The following is a 20,992-nucleotide window of genomic DNA, read 5'->3' as shown; positions in this document are numbered from 1 at the left end:
GATCATTTAGAAATCGCGAAAGCGTTACGGAGATGATAGACAAACTCCAGTGGAAGACTCTGCGGGAGAGACGCTCAGTAGCTCGGTACGGGCTTTTGTCAAAGTTTCGAGAACATACCTTCACCGAAGAGTCAAGCAGTATATTGCTCCCTCCTACGTATATCTCGCGAAGAGACCATGAAGATAAAATCAGAGAGATTAGAGCCCACACAGAGGCATACCGACAATCCTTCTTTCCACGAACAATAAGAGACTGCAAAAGAAGGGAGAACCGATAGAGGTACTGAAGGTACCCTCCGCCACACACCGTCAGGTGGCTTGCGGAGTATGGATGTAGATGTAGATGTAGATGTAGATGTAGATGGTGTCAACTCCCTCCAGCACTACTTGACATTAGTCGAGTCCATGCCACGTCGTGTTGCAGCTCTTCCGCGGCCATGTGGGAGGCCTACACGATATGAGGCAGGTGTACCACTTTCTTTGGCTCTTCAGTGTATAAGCTTTCTGTTCACGTCACTTCAACGTCTACCGAAACAAAGCAATCAGTGATGGGTGCAAACCAGCGAGCAGAGAGAGGGAGAGAGAGAGAGAGAGAGAGAGAGAGAGAGAGTTAGAGAGAGAGAGAGAGAGACAGCTTATCTAAATAAAAAAAGTAATTGTTTGTTTATGTAAACATAATATAACTTAGCAGCACTTCTTAACTACGAAAAACTCATATTTAATGACAGATTCACGAAAAAATCGTATTTAAGTAAATAAGTACACGAATTTTGATAACACTTAATGCCTAGACATATGTTTTATTCACCTATCCTTGAAACATGGTACGCTATTTGTTTCAAAAAAAGTTTCCAACCAAGTCGTGGTTCATGTATAATCGAAGTGGCTGCCGGACGTGTCAAAGACTTGTGTCAATCTATTGCTCTATATTAAGTAAAACCACTCGTATCCGGAGAGTCAGTGAAAATATTCGTGTGGCTAACATGGCCGTGGGGTTTGGTTTCATTCGGTTGAAAAAATAACCGACTGAACGAAAAAAACGGTCGACTGGCCAATCGGTTGTCAAGAGTAGTCAGTTGTCCCATGACTTGCGTTAGCTCGCTACATTGTCAGCGATGTTGTGATAATGGGGAACTGGGCTTACTTCAAAAAGTGTAGACTATGTCCTTACAGCCGGCCGTGGTGGTCTCGCGGTTCTAGGCGCGCAGTCCGGAACCGCGCGACTGCTACGGTCGCAGGTTCGAATCCTGCCTCGGGCATGGATGTGTGTGATGTCCTTAGGTTAGTTAGGTTTAAGTAGTTCTAAGTTCTAGGGGACTGATGACCACAGCTGTTAAGTCCCATAGTGCTCAGAGCCATTTGAACCCGTTTTTATGTCCTTACATTTTGCCTACCGGCGCGATCCGTCCTTGTCTAGTAGCCGGGCGGCGCTTCAGTTGCTTGTTAGTTGAGTCTTTGCTTGTAGTTTCTTGGACCGTGTTGACTACATGGGCAGCGAATCGGTTGCAGTCGGGAGGGATGGGATGGGGCAGGGAGGGAGGGAGGGAGAGGGGAGGGAGGGCTGGGGAGGGGGGAGGGGAGGAGTGGAGGAGAGGAAGAGGAGGAGTGGGAGGAGGAGGGGAAGGGGGAGGGGGGAGGAGGGGGAGAAACACAAGAGGCACATGTTAAGTACGATGAGCTGTTCGCAGAGCTTATGGGCGCACTATTGTCTAAGGGGCTCTGTGGTCGGTAGAGTTGCGTTGGTCGGTAATACTTGGGCCTAATGTCCACGCAGCCGATTTTTCCTGGATTAAGGAGCCATAGTTGCTGATGTGGGTGTTGTTCATTTTCTGGTGCCGTCTGTTCTGCCCTTTGGGGGTAACGTACTCGTTACTAGATAGATACATATGCTGCCATATTGAAGTTTCTCCCGCCACGCTGGATTGCCTGTGGTCCTACGTCACTCTGTCTCAAGTATTAAATTTACGTTTTGCTCCCTCTGTTTAGATTTATCTGAGCACCAGATTTGATGTGTTTTAAAATTTCCTTCAATTGCAACTTGTTCAATGTCTGTTTATCTTGTCATTCAGGCCTGAAATTAATTTTTTCACATAGGCCGCCATATGTATCAGTGCCACTGGGATCGAAACTGAGTATTATTTGTATTGGAAGTTGTTGTCTCTCTGACTGACACAACGTCTATAAAATTGCTTATGGCATTGGTAAAGAAATGCTAGCGGCCCAGTGAATCTTGGTTCACATATCTAATTGTGTTCCATAACTCTGGTGAGATTAATTTCGAATATTTCTCTTCTAAATATAATTATTATTGTAGTAGTTTGACTGTCAGCCCTCAGGATCAGCCTATCTGCCTGTTACCTTTTAAATCACTTAAGTTTATGTGTTTGGGTACCCTGTGATTTCTTGGTTACTACATTAACTTGCTGTTATATTTTATTGTAAGATTAACCGGTTAATCTTCTTAGTAATTATTATCGTAATATTCTTGCTGTGATACATAAGGTTTTGTCGGGACTTGGGGCACCGCTCACATTGAGTTTCTTGTCTTGGTCTGAGCATTTTCATATATTGTATGATTATTATGTATGAATTATACAGGGTGTTTCAAAAATGACCGGTATATTTGAAACGGCAATAAAAACTAAACGAGCAGCGATAGAAATACACCGTTTGTTGCAATATGCTTGGGACAACAGTACATTTTCAGGCGGACAAACTTTAGAAATTACAGTAGTTACAGTTTTCAACAACAGATGGCGCTGCAAGTGATGTGAAAGATATAGAAGACAACGCAGTCTGTGGGTGCGCCATTCTGTACGTCGTCTTTCTGCTGTAAGCGTGTGCTGTTCACAACGTGCAAGTGTGCTGTAGACAACATGGTTTATTCCTTAGAACAGAGGATTTTTCTGGTGTTGGAATTCCACCGCCTAGAACACAGTGTTGTTGCAACAAGACGAAGTTTTCAACGGAGGTTTAATGTAACCAAAGGACCGAAAAGCGATACAATAAAGGATCTGTTTGAAAAATTTCAACGGACTGGGAACGTGACGGATGAACGTGCTGGAAAGGTAGGGCGACCGCGTACGGCAACCACAGAGGGCAACGCGCAGCTAGTGCAGCAGGTGATCCAACAGCGGCCTCGGGTTTCCGTTCGCCGTGTTGCAGCTGCGGTCCAAATGACGCCAACGTCCACGTATCGTCTCATGCGCCAGAGTTTACACCTCTATCCATACAAAATTCAAACGCGGCAACCCCTCAGCGCCGCTACCATTGCTGCACGAGAGACATTCGCTAACGATATAGTGCACAGGATTGATGACGGCGATATGCATGTGGGCAGCATTTGGTTTACTGACGAAGCTTATTTTTACCTGGACGGCTTCGTCAATAAACACAACTGGCGCATATGGGGAACCGAAAAGCCCCATGTTGCAGTCCCATCGTCCCTGCATCCTCAAAAAGTACTGGTCTGGGCCGCCATTTCTTCCAAAGGAATCATTGGCCCATTTTTCAGATCCGAAACGATTACTGCATCACGCTATCTGGACATTCTTCGTGAATTTGTGGCGGTACAAACTGCCTTAGACGACACTGCGAACACCTCGTGGTTTATGCAAGATGGTGCCCGGCCACATCGCACGGCCGACGTCTTTAATTTCCTGAATGAATATTTCGATGATCGTGTGATTGCTTTGGGCTATCCGAAACATACAGGAGGCGGCGTGGATTGGCCTCCCTATTCGCCAGACATGAACCCCTGTGACTTCTTTCTGTGGGGACACTTGAAAGACCAGGTGTACCGCCAGAATCCAGAAACAATTGAACAGCTGAAGCAGTACATCTCATCTGCATGTGAAGCCATTCCGCCAGACACGTTGTCAAAGGTTTCGGGTAATTTCATTCAGAGACTACGCCATAATATTGCTACGCGTGGTGGATATGTGGAAAATATCGTACTATAGGGTTTCCCAGACCTCAGCGCCATCTGTTGTTGAAAATTGTAACTACTGTAATTTAGAAAGTTTGTCTGCCTGAAAATGTACTGTTGTCCCAAGCATATTGCAACAAACGGTGTATTTCTATCGCTGCTCGTTTAGTTTTTATTGCCGTTTCAAATATACCGCTCATTTTTGAAACACCCTGTATGTCTGCTTGTTTGCTCTCAGCATTCCGAGCTGTTCGTAGCGTTTGAAGGCGCTGCCCCGTGGCGTTATTTGTTACCCGCCGATTCATCGGGCGTAGCTTGTCCACGTCGGCTGTGTACATGCGCGCGGACGGCGCGTCGCTTCCCATCCCACCGTAGCCTCTGAGTCGTTGCGCCCTCCTGGCTTGCTACGGCATCCCTCATAAGTTGAATTTCTATCTCTTAGAAATCTGGCGTTAAATTAACTTGAAGTGTCCCATATTCTAAACCATGTTACTCAGAACTGGCCGGCCATACCTGTCTCTCCATTTCTGCCCTGTTTGAAGTCTGGTTTTAATGTAAATGTTTTAGTATTGGTGTAATCCTCAATTTGTTAAATGGTATTTCATTATTTTTCCACGTCAGTATCTTGATTATGCCCAAGGGGCTTCTCTGATTTATCAAATGTAAAATATTTGTACTGAGAACTGTTCCTGTGCTCGTTGCATAAAATATTAGTGCTTAACGAACCTGAGCTCGTCAGGTGCCAGACTCGTATAATTTTAAGTTATTACACTTCTTGTGAGTCATACTAATTAACGTCAAGCACCCCCTTTGGCCAACCACATGTTGGAATTTTAATCTTTAGCTTCATTGCTGTCATTGTTTGCCCAACGCTAAGCGGTTGTTTGAGTTATATTTGATTGTGCTACTTGCTTGTTAGTCCTTCCTAAATTGGTGCATCTTAGTCGTTTAAATTAACTAATTAATCATGAGTTGATTTAACTGAAGAAATGTTGGTGTGACTGCTTGAATCATTTGTATTTTATAACTGTTTTTGGTATCTGTGCGATAAGACTGTCAGTCAGAGCCAAGTCGCATAACTCGTTGCATAAGGGCCAGAGATGGACCATCGTATTATTGACGCTCAGTTTATAAAAGTCTCTCTCTCTTGAATAAATCGTCCCTTTTTTCAGAAATAGTAATCATTTTTATTTGTCTGTACATGTAAATCACATTTACTGATTTCTGTGCTATTCGGACAATTCCTTTGTGGTGCGTCGTTTTTCTTTGTGTTAGAGTGTATTAGACGTGCCTTAAAACAACATTCTGGTCACTTTTGAGCACTACAGATGGTGTACAACTGGTTGTTTTCCCCGTGACACTACCATTTCTTTGCTAGGAAGGTGCCGTACTTTTTCAGCAGGATAACACACGTCCACGTAAGACTGCTGGTACCCAAAAGGCTCTTCGTGGTGTATAACAACTGTCCTGGCCGGCACGATCGCCAGATCCCTCGCAGCATGATGAGGCGGGTACCTACTCGTTCTCCAGCGTCAGCATGAACCATTCACGAATTGTAACAAAGATGTTTGCGACAGTATATCACAGGATGCCGTTCGGTACATTTATTATCGTTTGCATGTGAGAATAAGAACCTGAGTTGCCGCCAAAGTGAAGTACACTGTTTACAGATGCGACTGCTTTCGCACACTTTACTGTGACACGTGTGCTTCATTTGCTCGGAATCTGTTATCATTTACTACTGCAACGATGAATTACCCGTCACATAACTTGTCGGTAAACTGACATTTTCCTTGAGGGTGTTGCGTTTGTTCCGACTGTGTATTTTCTACGTAATATATCGTGTCACATAGTTAAGTTTTTAAATAAAAGTATGGGTGCACTATGCACAATTATGACACTGTATCGGACGTACCTCACATTTCCACGATAAATTGCAGTCTAATATTCATATATGTGCCATCCAATCCGCGTATTCATTACTTTAATACGTAAAAAACTCGAAGAGCAGAAAGCACTCAACAGCATGCAGACAGCAACCACTCACATAGATGATGGAAGGAGGAAGAGGGAACATTGTTTGATACGATGAGTCCATAAAGCGGTGGGGCTTTTTAATCCTCGCAGAATGCATGCGGTGGATATGCTTGGCTGAGTAAGGACGTATTCTCATTTCCATATAGTAGCTGCGGATGCTCTGAATACTGCAGAAAGTGTTATGACTGGTCTGCAGTTGTAATTGTCTGCGCGCTCGTAACACAGAGAGGATCTTTCTGAATACGCTAGGCGATATCGAGTTAGCGACGGCCGAACTATGCCAGTAGTAAAACCCATTTGCGAGTCTCTGCCGTTATGGAAATAGGGAAATTTTGGAGGTAAAAATTCTCGTGATGTCTAGAAGACGAATATGACGCTATACTTCTGGGATTGAGACTGATGTGTGGAATAGTACAAGACGAAAACAGGATCAAGAAAATCACGCTAGCTGTAGACCTTTTATAATTAATTTACGTTCGGACAAAGGCGCCGACGAATTTCGTGCCGGCCAGCGGTTGTGGCCGACCGGTTCTAGGCGATACAGTCTGGAACCGCTCGACCGCTACAGTCGCAGGTTCGAATCCTGCCTCGGGCATGGATGTGTGTGATGTCCTTAGGTTAGTTAGGTTTAAGTAGTTCTACGTTCTAGTCGACTGATGACCTCAGATGTTAAGTGCCATAGTGCTCAGAGACTTTTTTTTTGTGCCACAAAGTTGAATCCTCAAATGTGACAGCACATGAGCGTATATGACGATTATCTTCTCAATTTTCATAGCTTACAGTAAAGCAAAGTATGTCCCGATAGTTAGGCAGTGAGTGTTAAATGTAAAGGCTGCTTGGCTAAAAATACAGGGTCGTGTAAAAAAAAAATTGGAAACACCAAAAACACATTACCATGCTTAATACGGTGTAGGAAACCTGTTGGCATTAAAAACAGTTTCCACTCAGTTCACAATGGATAAATGAAGGTTCTGTATGGTTTCAAAGGGAAATTTGTACAATTCTCCTACAAAATAAAGACGAGTTCAGGTAACGATTATGAAGTTTGATGGCGATCTCTCCAAAGTAGACCACTAGGGCTCAATAACATTGAGGTCTGGCGAATATGGAACACACAAAACAAGTCCTGGACGATGCACGTTGTTTGAACAGGCGCTCTGTCGTGTTGGAGCACAGCATCACACCATTCGGGAGCAAACGCAGGATGCAATTGAACTGCCAAAATGCCGGCCGGAGTGTCCGAGCGGTTCTAGGCGCTACAGTCTGGAACCGCGCGACCGTTACGGTCGCAGGTTCGAATCCTGCCTTGGGCATGGATGTGTGTGATGTCCTTAGGTTAGTTAGGTGTAAGTAGTTCTAAGTTCTAGGGGACTGATGACCTCAGAAGTTAAGTCCCATATTGCTCAGAGCCATTTGAACTGCCAAAATGGTCACTTAATCGTTGGCAGTAACGTGACGTAGCAGAGTGCTCATAGGGCTCATGCAATACCACGATATGGCCACCCACAAACATCACCGAACGCCCACCATGTTTCACTCTTGGTACGTAACTTCGGCCAGAAACTGGAAACAGTCTGAAACAAGACTATCCGATCAAATGACTTTCTTCCATTCCCCCATAGTTCACGTTTTATGCCTTTGACACCACGTTTTCCTGTTAGGTACACCTGTGTCGCTGATGTGTGGTTTTAGAATTCCAGCTTGCCCTGAAATTCCCTGCTTATGGAGCTCCCTTCGTACTGTTTTGGTACTGGTAGGGTTCGTGAGTGCCACATTCAGTGACATTTGCAGCTCCCGTCCTCTTACTTTCCGTCTCAGTCCACGTCAATAGCCGTTTGTCACAATTACTCGTCACATAATTTCGTCTGCGTTATGACTTAGAGGACGGTGTTTTTCCGTTTCCCTGTATGCGGTGCAAATCTTCAATATGGTACTTCTTCAAACACTTCGACTCCCTTGGATACCGTAGCACATACCACTCGAGCACCAACAGTTTTCCCACATTGGAATTCACTTAACTCGGACTTAATGCACTCTCAACTACACAGAACACTGTTGTGAACAAGACTGTCATTTGTCACGTATCATGGTCACTGTGCAGGTACCGTTCGTGGTCATACAGAACAGCGCAACCTGTAGGCTTGGCTGCAATCTTCAAGCATGCTCTTTTCGCGTTGTTTTCAGTATTTTCGTCCTATCCCTGTGTGGCTGTAGTGTACAGTTTGCTCTTTTCAATATAATTCAGGGATACGCCGTGTACGAAAAGTTCCGACGGCGGAAGAGAGATGCCAAATAGACAGTAATGTTCCTCCGGTATGAAGGTGTTGTCCCTAATTTTTACTGAATGTAACTGAAATTAACTAAGACACTACTAATTACAGCCAAATTGACGGTTACATTGTAAGGGGGCCTTTTGTGCTAAGGCTGAACTGTCCTTCGAGCACGAATACTCCAGAGAGAGTCTAGAGGAGCGATTCTGGCCTTTAGAAAGAGCCAGTGTTTGGTAACCAAACGCAGCTAAGCGGCCCGTCCAAAATTGTGCAGTTGAGTATAGGTCCTCTATGAACATTGGGCCTTCTCTGTAGACGGCTGGCTTCTTCGAATTCAGAGTTCTTAAATAACCCCGAGTTCCTCTGCCTACAATTCGCGTTTCCGTGGCTGGTATAGTCAGTCTTTCGACCGCATCATCGATCACATCGTTCTTCCGACAAGGCGACACGTTGAGTGGTACAGGGGCCAGAAGATCGATAAAAGTTACTGCTTAGTCCACGAAACTGTCCGTAATCTTGTTGCTTACTACTTGTGACTACCAGATCTACCCTAATTACGATGGCAACTCGTAATTACCGTCGTTTGCGGACCACCAGCGCCTCCATACCGTGACTGAAGTATCACGTCTGCTGTCAAGTGCCGTCATTAGATACTATGTTTCTCGCTCGCACTCAAATACGTTTTATTTATTTGTTTTGTACGTTGTCTCTCATTACTTAAAAGTTTTATTTTTCTTGCTTGACCGAGCGTTACCTCACAGTTCAGTCACAACTATCTCCTACCTAGGCATCTGACACCTACTTCAGCGCCTCTTTGCCTTGTTCAGTCGTGAGTATTTTTATAGTACTGGTTGGTCTTTTATCGAAATATAGATGTCTGAGTGCGTCTCTGATTTTTTACTAGAGTTGTGCTATCACCTACTGTACTTCATCTGTCATCATGCGTAATCTCCTCCCCTACAACTTGGAAATGAGGTCAAATCACACCTGCAGTAGGAGATGAATTTTAGGATTCAGGCAGATGTAGGATAGGGTGTACGATAGCAGAGCTCGTTTCCAAGCCACACAGTTGTCGACAAGATTTCATCTTTTTCCAGTATCATCATCAGGTTCGACTTACCGAATCATTGCTAGGTGATTGGAGTACATTACATATCAGCTCGCAACTGAACAGGACCAGATATGTACCCACCGCGCCTGCACTTGACTAGTTACTATGTAACGTATTCCGATAATTTGTTAATGAGCTGCAAACAGCGCTTGAAGCTCAAATATATGACAAAAAATTGGAAATTCATCACTGTATTTTCCTCACGCTGTCTGTGTTAGACTGTGATATAGAGATGTATTTTGGTATTTACACTACTGGCCATTAAAATTGCTACACCACGAAGATGACGTGCTACAGGCGCGAAATTTAACCGACAGGAAGAAGATGCTGTGATATGCAAATGATTAGCTTTTCAGAACATTCACACAAGGTTGGCGCCGGTGGCGGCACCTATAACGTGCTGACGTGAGGAAAGTTTCCAACCGATTTCTCATACACAAACAGCAGTTGACCGGCGTTGCCTGGTGGAACGTTGTTGTGATGTCTCGTGTAGGGAGGAGAAATGCGCACCATCACGTTTCCGACTTTGACAAAGGTCGTATTGTAGCCTATCGCGTTTGCGGTTTATCGTATCGCGACATTGCTGCTCGCGCTGGTCGAGATCTAATGACTGTTAGCGGAATATGAAATCGGTGGGTTCAGGAGGATAATACGGAACCCCGTGCTGGATTCCAACGGCCTCGTAGCACTAGCAGTCGAGATGACAGGCATCTTATCCGCATGGCTGTAACGGATCGTGCAGCCACGTCTCGATCCCTGAGTCATCAGATGGGGACGTTTGCAAGACAACAAACATCTGCACGAACAGTTCGACGACGTTTGTAGCAGCATGGACTATCAGCTCGGAGATCATGGCTGCGGTTACCCTTGACGCTTCATCACAGACAGGTGCGCATGCGATGGTGTACTCAACGAGAACCTGGGTGGACGAATGGCAAAACGTCATTTTATCGGATGAATCCAGGTTCTGTTTACAGCATCATGATGGTCGCATCCGTGTTTGGCGACATCGCGGTGAACGCACATTGGAAGCGTGTATTCGTCATCGCCATACTGGCGTATCACCCGGCGTGATGGTATGGGGTGCCATTGGTTACACGACTCGGGCACCTATTGTTCGCATTGACTGCACTTTGAACAGTGGACGTTACATTTCAGATGTGTTACGACCCGTGGCTCTACCCTTCATTGGATCCCTGCGAAACCCTACATTTCAGCAGGATAATGCACGACCGCATGTTGCATGTCCTCTACGGGCCTTTCTGGATACAGAAAATGTTCGACTGCTGCCCTAGCCAGCACATGCTCCAGATCTGTTTGACTCAATGCCCAGGCGTATCAAGGCCGTTATTACGGCCAGAGGTGGTTGTTCTGGGTACTGATTTATCAGGATCTATGCACTCAAATTGCCTGAAAGTGTAATCACATGTTAGTTCTAGTATATTTGTCCAATGAATACCCGTTTATTAACTGCATTTCTTCTTGGTGTAGCACTTTTAATGGCCAGTAGTGTATTATATGGTTTAGTCTTGAACACGCGCACAATGTAAACATAATGGAGAAAACGTTCATGGATGGTCGTCTGTTGAACAGATAACCTTGATAGATCCATTTCTGCGCGATGTCATGACTATATCTGCCCATTGGCACCTTGAAACACGTCGGCGACGTGCGCTACGGTCTGCTTCATGTCATACGTTCCATGCAAGCAAGCGCTGCACGAGTCACTTGTTTAAGAAGTTAATGTGCCTCAGGGGTCAATAGACAAGCTGCAAATATCTTTGCGCCGCCTTCCATCTCATATTTTTATGTACTCTGATACATGGAGCGACGGTGCCCAATAAAAAGGCAGGCCAGCAGACTTGGCGTTTTCCGGCAAGCTCTCAACAGGGAGGTCAGACACTCTTCCTGCTGCGTCCTGTTCAGTATAGCCACGGTGACGTGTCGATGTTTCAGCACGCATCAGTCAGTTTCTCAAACAGCGTGTCTGACGATTTGATACGGGACTTCGTGATTCCTTTTGTGAACTATCAGAATCCACATGCAAAATGTTGGTACCAACATACAATTATATCTTTTTCAAGACATTGTCAACGAGGAGGTACGCGATCTGTTGTAAAGTTTGTATTTATGTTAGAGATTGGAGTCAAGATTGCACATGAAATCTTCTTTATTTGGATTGATTACTGCTCCCGGCCAGCAATCTAGCCCTAATTAGATCATAAAACATTCTTGAGTAGTTTTGGTATCAGTATGGCTTCACACATCGTTCAAACCTTTCTTAAAATTACAACATCCAGACATGGCACAGTTAAAAACGGTGTTCCATCGTTCGTGGCCAGAGTAATTGAACAATGGTCATAAAACAAAGGTGTTACACCCTTAAAACTTAGTAACTTTCACAGTCAGTATTTACATCAATGCGTAGTAATGTTAATCAAATATATATGTTGCTGTAACGTGATGCGTGCGAATCGTATAGCATCAGTATTTGCAATAGGTCCGCCGAGAAAGCCGGGAAAGTCACATCTAGTAAAAATTTAACTGACGTTAAGATGTTTACAAAGATGTGTTGGGCTTTCAACCTCAACTGCTGTGTAAAAGTCATAAGTTTTCTAGAGTAGGGCGGGACTCACCGATGATGCAGATGGGCTTCCGGATGAAGCGCAGGCGGCCGCAGAAGCCCATGTACTTGGACCGGCAGCCGGCAGACCACAGCCTCACCAGGTACTCGGCGCCGAAGAACACCACCAGGCAGATCTCCTGCAACAGCCACGGGCCAATATTACGTCTCCTGGAAGACCACACACTCACCGCACCTTCAGTGATTCTCGGTTGCTACAACGATTCTTACTTGAGAGAATGTGAACTTCTTGCCCGAGATCGCTTTTAAACATCATTTGTGGATCACCGGTTCCGAAAAGAATGGTTACCATCTTCAGATCTCGACAAAAGGCCATCACTTGTCTTCTGTACCATCTGTACAAGTACTCTTCCTGAAATATTGCCAAGTATGTGAGAGACGAGGTCAACATGGTATCGACGAGTCAAAGTTAAAACCATGATATAGAGAGTAATTCGCTAAATGCTCGTGTCCCAAGCCACACACTACACCACTAGATAGTCTAGCGGTGCCCGGCCGCGATGAAGGACTCAGTAGCGTGTAGCGTGGGACACGAACATCAGGGGAATTACCCTGTGTATTGTGGTTTTAACCTTGACGTGCCGATGCGTTGTTCATTTCGCCCCTCAAACCTTTTAGGAAGAGTACTTGTACGGCTGGTATAGGAGAGATGTAATAACCTTATATCGAGATAGTAATCAAGCTTACCGAAACAGGTAATTGGCAACAGAGATTGCTTACAAGCGATCTTGACTAACAACTTCACCTTCTCTCAAGTGATTATTACAGATCGCCCCTTACGATGCAAGATGAATAAATTAACTCGCTCTTTTATTTGTAAGTCACAATTAGGGATAGTCAATGATCATCAATATTTATAAAATATCAATGTTAGGAGCTGAAATATCTATGTTAGGATGTAAAACATTGTTTCAGTGTCTACACTGGCGACGGAAACATCGTAACATTGATATGAAGATTAAAGTAGCACTCTTCTATACTATAAATTATAGAGTGCAGCAATCAGTCGTCCTTTTTAGATTTTATTATGAAAATCCAGATTTCGGCTAGTAGCTAGCCATTCTCAATGCGCTATTTTTTTATTCTCAATGCATCGAAGTCCCTGTTGTTCGGGCCTCAGTCACAGTATTCAAAGAACTGTGGCTGATGCCCGAACAACAGGGACTTACACGCACTGAGAATAAAGAAACAGCGCATTGAGAATGGCTAGCTACTAGCTGAAATCTGGATTTGCATAATAAAATCTAAAAAGGACGACTGATTGCTGCACTCTATAATTTATAAGTCACATACAGTCACTGAGTGCATCCACTTTCCGAATGTAAGGTAACCTGACTCTTCGATATTGTTATGACTATCACTAATTTTTTCGTTTAAACTGATCCTTTTGTGATCATGCCTCATACCGTCACTAGTGTAACACACTTGCGTCTTATCAGACATGGCCATGGAGGGGGCAGGGGGGGGGGGAGGATGGAATAAATATTTAATATTTTTGAACGCACTAATGCAGAAACTTTTCGTTAGTATAGTTCAGGTACAGTGCACTTGTATTTTAGAATGTTTCTTTTAATCGCTAAAAATGATAGTTTGAATTATGTAAGTATGATGGACATTCGGAAAGTATTTCATCATTGTTTTTCACACAGAATCTTTATTGCCGAAAACAAAACTACCAAGACAGCACGAACGACACACTTTGCTCTAGTTTCCCGATAGTCGCCACTAACATTGAATCGTATGTCGTAGCGTGCAATGGTTTGAAGGAACCACTCTGGTAAAACTCTATGCCCTGCGATGCAAGGAATTGTCGCACATCGAACTCAACCTCAACAGTGGCTTACAAGTGACGCCCAGAGAGTGCAGCTTTCAATGCAGGGAACAGGTGAAAGTCCGATGGGGCAAGATGAGGGCTGTAGGTCGGGTGATCTAATCTCTCCCATCCGAAGCGACGAATCTGAACCTCTGTGAGCCTTGCTGTGTGTGATTTTGCGTTGTCGTCCAAGAGCACAAAATCTTCACTCAAGAACCGTCTCTTTCGTCGAATGGCGGAGAGTTTAATGAGGTTGTCGCAGTAGCAAGCAGCATTCACGATCCCTTTGCATTTTTTCTTCACTGGCGAGCTGAGATGCATCCGTATCATTAAGGTGGCCTTGGATTCTCGGGTAAAGTGGTGCACCCATGTCTCATCCCCTTTGAAGATTCTGAACAAGAATTCTTTACCCTCTCACGCGTAGTGTATGAAGCGATCGAGGTTAACTCCCGTTCTTGCACTCTTGTAACCTGAGGTCAGGTTTCTTGGTATCCGTCTTGCAGATATTTTTCGGTAACCCCACACATCACGGAGCATATGATGAGCTTGAACGCAGCCCATATGCAGTGTGGACGCTACACGCAACACCGTTACGCACCTGTCCGGTACCACCATGTCTTGCGCTTTAGCAATGCTGTTTTCGTTTGTGGATGTGGAGGGACGCCCACTTCGACCTTCATCTACCACCCTCTGCCTTTCTTCCAACCACTGGACGAGACTTGACCTTGTAACGGCTCCATGTGAGCCGTTACATGACTTGTTACAAGAGTCACATGCTCAAAGGACACCCGGGTGCTCTTCCGACACCCAGAGAATTTTAATCCGGAATTATATTATCACTATTCGTATAGTCTGCGAATGTGAATGCGGGTCGTCTGCTGACGTATGCATGGGCTGTCTGCTGTGGGTTCTCTGAATGTGGAGATGCAGTTTAGCCAACCATCGTGTCAAGTAGAGTGCGACTGCACTGGGCCAGAGAGACACAAGTTCCCCGCGCGTTAGCAGGCCCCTTTAGGTTGGCAAACAGCCGCTGTGCAGACTCTCTGAGCCCTTCCGGCCACCGTGTGTGGACCCCGGACGAGAGGAGACGGTCAGGCATTCCCTGCTGAGACTCTGGTGCGTATAGACGCTCTACGCGATGGCTCCTATAGTCATCGTAGTTTGGACAGATAGTCAGGATGCATAAAATGGCTATTTTTCTTTTGGCATCACTGATGAGGTTGTACAGAGTTTCAGGGAGAGCATAAGGGAACAACTGACAGGAATGGGGGAAAGAAATACAGTAGAAGAAGAATGGGTAGCTTTGAGGGATGAAGTAGTGAAGGCAGCAGAGGATCAAGTAGGTAAAAAGACGAGGGCTAGTAGAAATCCTTGGGTCACAGAAGAAATATTGAATTTAATTGATGAAAGGAGAAAATATAAAAATGCAGTAAATGAAGCAGGCAAAAAGTAATACAAACGTCTCAAAAATGAGAGCGACAGGAAGTGCAAAATGGCTAAGTAGGGATGGCTAGAGGACAAATGTAAGGATGTAGAGGCTTATCTCACTAGGGGTAAGATAGATACTGCCTACAGGAAAATTAAAGAGACCTTTGGAGAAAAGAGAACCACTTGTATGAACATCAAGAGCTCAGATGGAAACCCAGTTCTAAGCAAAGAAGGGAAAGCAGAAAGGTGGAAGGAGTATATAGAGGGTCTATACAAGGGCGATGTACTTGAGGACGATATTATGGAAATGGGAGAGGATGTAGATGAAGATGAAATGGGAGATATGATACTGCGTGAAGAGTTTGACAGAGCACTGAAAGACCTGAGTCGGAACAAGGCCCCCGGAGTAGACAACATTCCATTGGAAATACTGACGGCCTTGGGAGAGCCAGTCCTGTCAAAACTCTACCATCTGATGAGCAAGATGTATGAAACACGCGAAATACCCTCAGACTTCAAGAAGAATATAATAATTCCAATCCCAAAGAAAGCAGATGCTGACAGATGTGAAAATTACCGAACAATCAGTTTAATAAGCCACAGCTGCAAAATACTAACACGAATTCTATACAGACGAATGGAAAAACTACTAGAAGCCGATCTCGGGGAAGATCAGTTTGGATTCCGTAGAAACACTGGAACACGTGAGGCAATACTGACCTTACGAATTATTTTAGAAGAAAGATTAAGGAAAGGCAAACCTACGTTTCTAGCATTTGTAGACTTAGAGAAAGCTTTCGACAATGTTGACTGGAATACTCTCTTTCAAATTCTAAAGGTGGCAGGGATAAAATACAGGGAGCGAAAGGCTATTTACAATCTGTACAGAAACCAGATGGCAGTTATAAGAGTCGAGGGACATGAAAGGGAAGCAGTGGTTGGGAAGGGAGTAAGACAGGGTTGTAGCCTCTCCCCGATGTTATTCAATCTGTATGTTGAGCAAGCAGTAAAGGAAACAAAAGAAAAATTCCGAGTAGGTATTAAAATCCATGGGGAAGAAATAAAAACTTTGAGGTTCGCCGATAACATTGTAATTCTGTCAGAGACAGCAAAGGAGTTGGAAGAGCAGTTGAATGGAATGGACAGTGTCTTGAAAGGAGGATATAAGATGAACATCAACAAAAGCAAAACGAGGATAATGGAATGTAGTCGAATTAAGTCGGGTGATGCTGAGGGAATTAGATTAGGAAATGAGACACTTAAAGTAGTAAAGGAGTTTTGCTATTTGGGGAGCAAAATAACTGATGATGGTCGAAGTAGAGAGGATATAAAATGTAGACTGGCAATGGTAAGGAAAGCGTTTCTGAAGAAGAGAAATTTGTTAAGATCGAGTATAGATTTAAGTGTCAGGAAGTCATTTCTGAAAGTATTTGTATGGAGTGTAGCCATGTATGGAAGTGAAACATGGACGATAAATAGTTTGGACAAGAAGAGAATAGAAGCTTTCGAAATGTGGTGCTACAGAAGAATGCTGAAGATTAGATGGGTAGATCACATAACTAATGAGGAAGTATTGAATAGGATTGGGGAGAAGAGAAGTTTGTGGCACAAGGGATCGGTTGGTAGGACATGTTCTGAGGCATCAAGGGATCACCAATTTAGTATTGGAGGGCAGCGTGGAGGGTAAAAATCGTAGGGGGAGACCAAGAGATGAATACACTAAGCATATTCAGAAAGATGTAGGTTGCAGTAGGTACTGGGAGATGAAGAAGCTTGCACAGGATAGAGTAGCATGGAGAGCTGCATCAAACCAGTCTCAGGACTGAAGACCACAACAACAACAAAATCACTGATGACGGTCCAGAATTCCATATAACCGTACTATTAAGTAAAGGGAGTGATCAAAGAGTTATTTTCTTGTTTTTATTGAATAAAATGTTGTGCTTATATAAAATTCTTTGACTCACAGCAACGTCTTATTACCGTTACCATTCCAGTTAAGTTATTCAAACTTTCAACTTAAAGTTAACCAATAATCAGAAATTTTGTAGAGATATTTGCTCATACAAACGGTCGTAGGCGTCTTTCACAAAAGATACAGGTGCCATTTTCAAGCTGAGGATGCCTGGCAAGACTTTGCGGAAAGCAAGTACGACGCAACTTCTTCACTATACATGACCTCTATGCATTCGTGGATGACGGACACACTGGTCCACCATGCGCATCCATATTGGATAACGACACGCACTTCCATTGGCGACCACGTTTTAAGTACACGTCCGTCTGCCATTGAGATACATACTTGAACTAACCTTGGGCACGCTCTCTCTTTTGACGCTCTGTGCATGTCTCATTCCTTCTCCACTCATGACCCTTCCGTCGCTGAAAGAGTATAGCGCTTTTTGTATTACCTGGCATGCTATCTACTCTTTTAGAAACAATGACGAAGCCTACTTTCGGAACGCCTCTCGTACATTTCTCCTTTTGTACTCTGTCCAGTCACATTAAGGGGAGCCGGAGGTAGTCAAATCCAAAAGATTAAGATTTTTTTTTTTGCTACCGAAAATTAATTGGAACATTCCTCTTTAATGTAAACTTTGAATTATTGTTCTACTCGCCCTAGAAATGGAGTTATTACCATTTTGCCCCACACCTGCAGAGGAAATGGGCGGCCGCTGTATGCATCTAACACCCTCTCGTGACTTCCTGGCGAACTGCTTGGGATTGTCTCGGCCTCTTACGCATACAGCGCCGTATGTTACGCATACAGCGAGTGTGCAAGGGTTGGCTACATTGTTTTCTGTGACAAATGAAGCGCTAAGAGCGCGGAACATCGTCTCTCTGCTGTTTACCGTTTCGAATTAGTTCAGTGTTGCGCCTGTTGTCGGTAGTATTATACTTCTTGTGTAAAGCGTTGTTCTGGTTACGATGCCACGTTTTAGTAACCGTGTATGTAAGAAGAGGAAGAACGTAGGGAAAAGAAAATTAACACTAATACCAAGTTGCGATACTACAATTACTGAAACAGTGCGTTCTTCTGCTAAGCAACACATGGCCGGCCATAGCCCTGTGACATCTTCTAGCAAAAAGCTGACTGGTGGAAGTGACAGATTTCGTGAATATGTTAGTGACAGTGACGATATTAACGAAGTACTGAATTTGGATTATTATCTTCTGTGCTGAAAGAAAGTGTTCTGTGCAAAATGTGTTCAAGTGTAGGAGTGGGACTAGAGATAACAATGCACTTTGATTTAGCTTGTGATATGAAGATAATCTGTGCATGTTGCAAGTATCAAGTGACTTTCTACAATTCACATGCCAGTCTCTTTGGTGAAAATGGACGATATAGAGTGTTTTATGTGAATGTTCGACTTGTGTATGAGCTTCGATCCATTAGAAAAGGGTCTGCTGCTGGTAAACTGTTTTGTGGTATTGTGAACTTGCCATCGTCTCCAAGCAAATTTGGGTACTACTGTGAAATGGTAGGCTCCTCTGTTGAAGATGTGGCTTTGAAAACCATGAAGGAAGCAGTGGAGGAATCTGTAGAAATGAACGGTGGTTCTAGGAGTTTGGCAGTGGCATTAGATGGTTCCTGGCAAAAGAGGGGTCATAAATCCCTGAATGGGGTTGTAACTGCTACTTGTGGTGATAGTGCAAAAGTGATAGATGTTGCAATATTATCAAAACATTGTAGGTGCAAAACTAAAACCAAAGGAGAGCACAGTGGAACCTATGAGGCAAATTTTAGTGGATCAAGTGGAGCAATGGAATGGATTTACAATACATTATTTAAATTGAATACTAAGTTTTCTATGGATATGAATTTCGCCATTTTATTTATTTAAAATATAGTTGTTCACGGCGACGTTGAGAAACCAAGTCGAATAACTTAATGATTTCAATTCTTAAATGGCAATGCAGGCTTTCTCTGCGAATCTCACACTTGAACTCTTGTCAGGTTAACAACTGAGTCGTGGCGCCGTCTTGTCGCAAAATTTTAACAAGTTTCCAATTCATCATCTTCAGGTAGAGTCAAACATTTAATTACTTCGTCTGAAAATGACAAGTAGGAAATTCTTCGAATCGTGACAAGACGGCGCCTGGACTAGACTGATTACCTGAAATGCTTTCATCAACATTTTATCTCCTTGCTTTCATCAACGTTTTATCTCTTTTTCTTATTTTCTCATCAATTTATTAAATCATAGAACAGTATAGTAAAATTTCATACAATTAAAAAATAAACCTTAAAAATGTGATATTTTTTTGAAATGGGGAAATCATCACTCTTCTGACTGGTTTGATGGGACCCCCCAAAAACTCCTCTACTGCGCCAACATTTGCACTCGATGTTCTCGATTATGTACTCCAATCTCTGACTTATCCTGCAGTTTTTACCCTCTAGAGATTGCTGTAGCACCTTGGAAGTTAGTCCCTGATGTTCTAAGCAATGTCCTGTCGTCCTCTCCTGTCTCATTTCCAGCGTGTTTCATATGTTCATCTCTCTGCCATTATGCAGAGAACCTCCTCGTATTTTTCAAAAATCCTTTATAATGCCACATCTAAAACACTTAAATACTCTTCTTTTTTATTTTCCTATAGTCCATGAACTATGGACTATGAAGTGGCAACAAAGCAACTATTCACGTTGGTGTGTAGAGTGTATGAGTCTGGTGATATACAGTTTGACTTTCGGAGAAATATCATCCAAACAGTTCCGAAGACTGCAAGAGCTGACAAGTGCGAGAATTATCGCACAATCAGCTTAACAGCTCATGCCTCCAAGATGCTGACAAGAATAATTTGCAGAAAGATGGAAAATAAAATTGAGGGTGTGTTAGATGACGATCAGTTTGGCTTCAGGAAAGATAAAGGCACCAGAGAGGCACTTGATAATGGAAGCAACACTAAAGAAAAATCAAGGCACGTTCATAAAATTTGTCGACCTGTAAAAGGCGTTCGATAATGTAAAAAGGTGCTAGTTGTTTGAAAGTCTGAGAAAAATAGGGGTAAGCTGTAAGGAGAGATGGATAATATACATTATGTACAAGAGCCAAGAGGGAATAATAAGCGTGGACGACCAAGAACGATGTGCTCGGATTACAAAGGCTGTAAGACAGGTACGTAGTCTTTCGCCACTACTGTTCAATCCGTATGTCGAAGAAGCAATGATGGAAATAAAAGAAAGGATCAGGAATGGGATTAAAATGCGTGGTGAAAGGATATCAGTGAAACGATTAGCTAATGACATCGCTATCGTGAGTGGAAATGAAGAAAAATTACATGATCTGCTGGATGGAATGAGTACAGAATATGTACTGACAGTAAATCTAAGAAACACGAAAGTAATGAGAAGTAGCAAAAATGAGGACAATGAGAGCCTAACATCAGGACTGATAGTCACGAAGTAGACAGAGTTAAGGAATTCTGTTACCTAGGCAGCAAAATAACCAGTGGCGGACGGAGCAGACTAGTCTTTCGTCCCTACTGTTCAATCTATGGATCGAAGAAGCAATGATGGAAATAAAAGAAAGGTTCCTGGAGTGGAATTAAAATTCAAGGTGAAAGGATATCAATGACATGATTCGCTGGTGACATTGCTGTCCTGAGTGAAAGTGAAGAAGAGTTACGTGATCAGTTGAACTGAATGAACAATATAATGAGTACAGAAAATGGACTGAGAGTAAATCGAAGAAAGACGAAAGTAATGGGAAGGTGAAGAAATGAGAACAGCGAGAAACGTAACATCAGGATTGATGAT

General features: G+C 43.5%; 1 protein-coding gene across 1 annotated transcript in view; it reads right to left on the bottom strand.

Annotated features, from left to right (window-relative positions):
• Nucleotides 1–20,992, bottom strand: part of LOC126176485 (potassium voltage-gated channel subfamily KQT member 1-like) — a 302,329-nt gene that overhangs the window by 149,807 nt on the left and 131,530 nt on the right. Inside the window, exon 3 of the mRNA XM_049923639.1 lies at nt 11,983–12,109. Coding sequence (XP_049779596.1) covers nt 11,983–12,109 — 127 coding nt within the window. The remainder of the gene's footprint in view (nt 1–11,982; nt 12,110–20,992) is intronic.

Source organism: Schistocerca cancellata, chromosome 3 (assembly GCF_023864275.1).
Source record: "Schistocerca cancellata isolate TAMUIC-IGC-003103 chromosome 3, iqSchCanc2.1, whole genome shotgun sequence".
NCBI classification, from domain to species: Eukaryota; Metazoa; Arthropoda; class Insecta; order Orthoptera; family Acrididae; genus Schistocerca; species Schistocerca cancellata.
Note: the sequence above shows the minus strand (reverse complement) of the source record. Positions and strands in the feature narration are given on the sequence as shown.